Source organism: Elephantulus edwardii, unplaced genomic scaffold (genome assembly GCF_000299155.1).
Source record: "Elephantulus edwardii isolate Elephantulus edwardi_28Jun2011 unplaced genomic scaffold, EleEdw1.0 scaffold00104, whole genome shotgun sequence".
Taxonomy (NCBI): domain Eukaryota; kingdom Metazoa; phylum Chordata; class Mammalia; order Macroscelidea; family Macroscelididae; genus Elephantulus; species Elephantulus edwardii.
Window position 1 is genome coordinate 4022220 of NW_006399854.1, and position 2624 is coordinate 4024843.

The 2624-nt window shown below is 36.9% G+C and overlaps 1 protein-coding gene across 1 annotated transcript in view; it reads right to left on the reverse strand.

The window, feature by feature from the left end:
• Positions 1 to 1479: 1479 nt before the first annotated feature.
• TRMT5 (tRNA methyltransferase 5) overlaps positions 1480 to 2624 on the reverse strand; it is a 15100-nt gene continuing 13955 nt past the window's right edge. Inside the window, exon 5 of the mRNA XM_006891824.1 lies at positions 1480 to 1529. Within this exon, the coding sequence (XP_006891886.1) occupies positions 1480 to 1529 (50 nt within the window). The remainder of the gene's footprint in view (positions 1530 to 2624) is intronic.

Consider the following 2624-nt stretch of genomic DNA (forward strand, 5'->3'; position numbering starts at 1 on the left):
AAACGTAAACATTCCTCTGGTATTCTCTTTCAGCCAAGATCCATCTGATATTAGCTACAATATCCCTAGTGCCACAGCCTCTTCTAAACCCAGCGTGCACTTTAGACAGTTCTCTGCTGATGTGCTGTTCCAGTCATTTTTGGATAATCTTCAGCAGAATCTTACTTGCATGTGGTATCAATGATATTGTTTGATAATTTCTACACTCTGTTATATCACCTTATTTTGGAATGGGAACAAACATAGATCTCTTCCAGTCAGTTGGCCAGGTGGTTGTCCTCCAGATTTCTTGGCACAACTTGGTGAGCATATCCAGGGCAGAGTCTGTTTGTTGAAATATATCAATCGGTATGCCATCAATTCCTAGGGCCTTGTTTTTCACAAATTCTTTCGGAGCAGCTTGAACTTCTTCCTTCATCACCACAGGCTCTTACTCATACGTTATTTCATGGAATTCTGTGTCTGCCAATTCCTTTTCGTATAATGACCCTGTATATTCTTTCCATCTTCTTTTAATGCATCCTGGATCATTTTAATATTCTTCCCAAAGCATCCTTAAGTATTGCAACTCGAGGTTTGAATTTGTTCTTCAGTTCCTTCAGCTTAAGAAATGCTGAGTGAGTTCGGCCCTTTTGATTTTCTAACTCTAGCTCCTTGCACATTTCATTGTAATACTTTGTCTTCCTGTGCTGCCCTCTGGAAACTTCTGTTCAACTCCTTAATATCTTGATTTCTTCCCTTTGCTTTGGCTTTTTGGTGCTCCGGTGCAATATTTAGAGTTTATTCTGAAATCCATCTTGGTCTTTTCTTCCTTCTCTGTCTTTGTAATGGCCTTTTGCATTCTTCCTGGATGATATTCTTGATATCCTCCCACAACTCACCTGGGTCTTCACTCATAAGTGTCCAAGGTGTCAAAGCTGTTCCTGAGATGGTTTTGAAATTCAGGTGGGATAGACTTAAGGTCAAATTTTGGTTCCTGTGGACTTAATTTTCCTCAGCTTCAGCTTGAACTTGCATGAGTAGTTGATGGTCCATTCCACAATCAGCACCTGGCCTAGTTTACAGATACTGAGCTTCTCCAGCAATTCTTTACACAGATGTAATCGATCTGATTCCTATGCATATCATCAGGTGAAATCCATGTGTACAGCCTGCATTTATGTGTCTTATGAAATGTATTTACAATGAATAAGTCATTGATTGTGCAAAATTCCATTCTATCTCCAGCTTCATTTCTGTCACCAAGTCCATATTTCCCAACTATTAAAAACATAAACATACTTAGAAGAGAGGTCAGTTAAAATTTAGTTTGGTAGTAATTAAATTTATTTCAGACAGCAATGGGTAAAATATGAGTTCAGTAGTAAAGTAAATGCTAAACTTTCATGCAATCATAAAAATTATATTCTGTTATTTAAAAATCTTGTGGAAATATGGAGAAAATATTTCTCATTAAGTATTTGAAGCAATTTGTGTCTTCTACAAAGTATCTGTTCTCTGGCGTTTAAGAGGTGGATCTTCATGATTTTCTGTAACAAATACAGAAAATGTATTTAGGTAAGGTACTTAAAATTTGATTATACTTTTGAAAAGCAAGTAATTTAATCTAGTCAACATAGACATGAATACTATATTGTGTGACTTAGGATTTTAATGAATAGCCCTCTATAAACCTAAACAACATGTCATGCTAAAATGTGAAAACTGAGAGAAATCTCACCAACTGAATGGCAAACAGGTCTTCACCAAAATAACTAGAATTTGTTAAACTCCCCATGTAATAAAGAATATAAAATATACTCTTAACATACATAGGTTCTGAAGACCAGGTCTTTATGCAAGTAGCAGTAATATTCAAACTAATGGATGATTGTATTACCTAACTGCCAAGTTACATCATTATATATAACTGCCTAAGCACTCGGGAGAATCATGACTCAGCCAAGCTGACACACAACTTTAACTATCACCAGTGTGGTAGTAATCGGTGTGACTCTCAACTCTGACATTCGTTACTGCCAGACATAAGTCATTAATGCATAAAACAGTTGGATAGTAGATTTAATATTGTAAATGCCAGTGGCTGGGTAACAAAAGAACTGGTGAACCAAGAAAATGAGAACTGAGACTCAAACAGAAACTTGTATACCAATGTTCATAGAAGCATTATTCACCATTGCAAAAGACATGGAAACAGCTCAGATGTCCAACCACAAACAAATGGACTGAGAAGATGTGGTACATTGATACAGCAGAATATTATGCAGCATGCAGGAGCAATCATTTTGTAAATTATTACCGTCCTTGGGAGTGACTGGAGAGCATTATGCTGAATAAACTCAGTCCCACAAGGACAAATACTGTATAAAACCATTATTGTAGAATGAGTATGAGGATCCAAGGCAGGTGGGGGAAGGTGGAAATAGAGGGATGAAGATGGGGGGGTGTAGGGTGTTAGTCATAGGGTTGTACAATTCGATGGGATGTGTGGGGTGAAGGAAATGGGAAGGATCTTTTGTGAAAAACAATGTATTCACACTTTGTAAATAAATCAGAGTAATATAAAAATGGTTTTTTTTTTTTAAAAAAAGGGAGAGAACACGTCTGAACTCCAGTCACAGTTG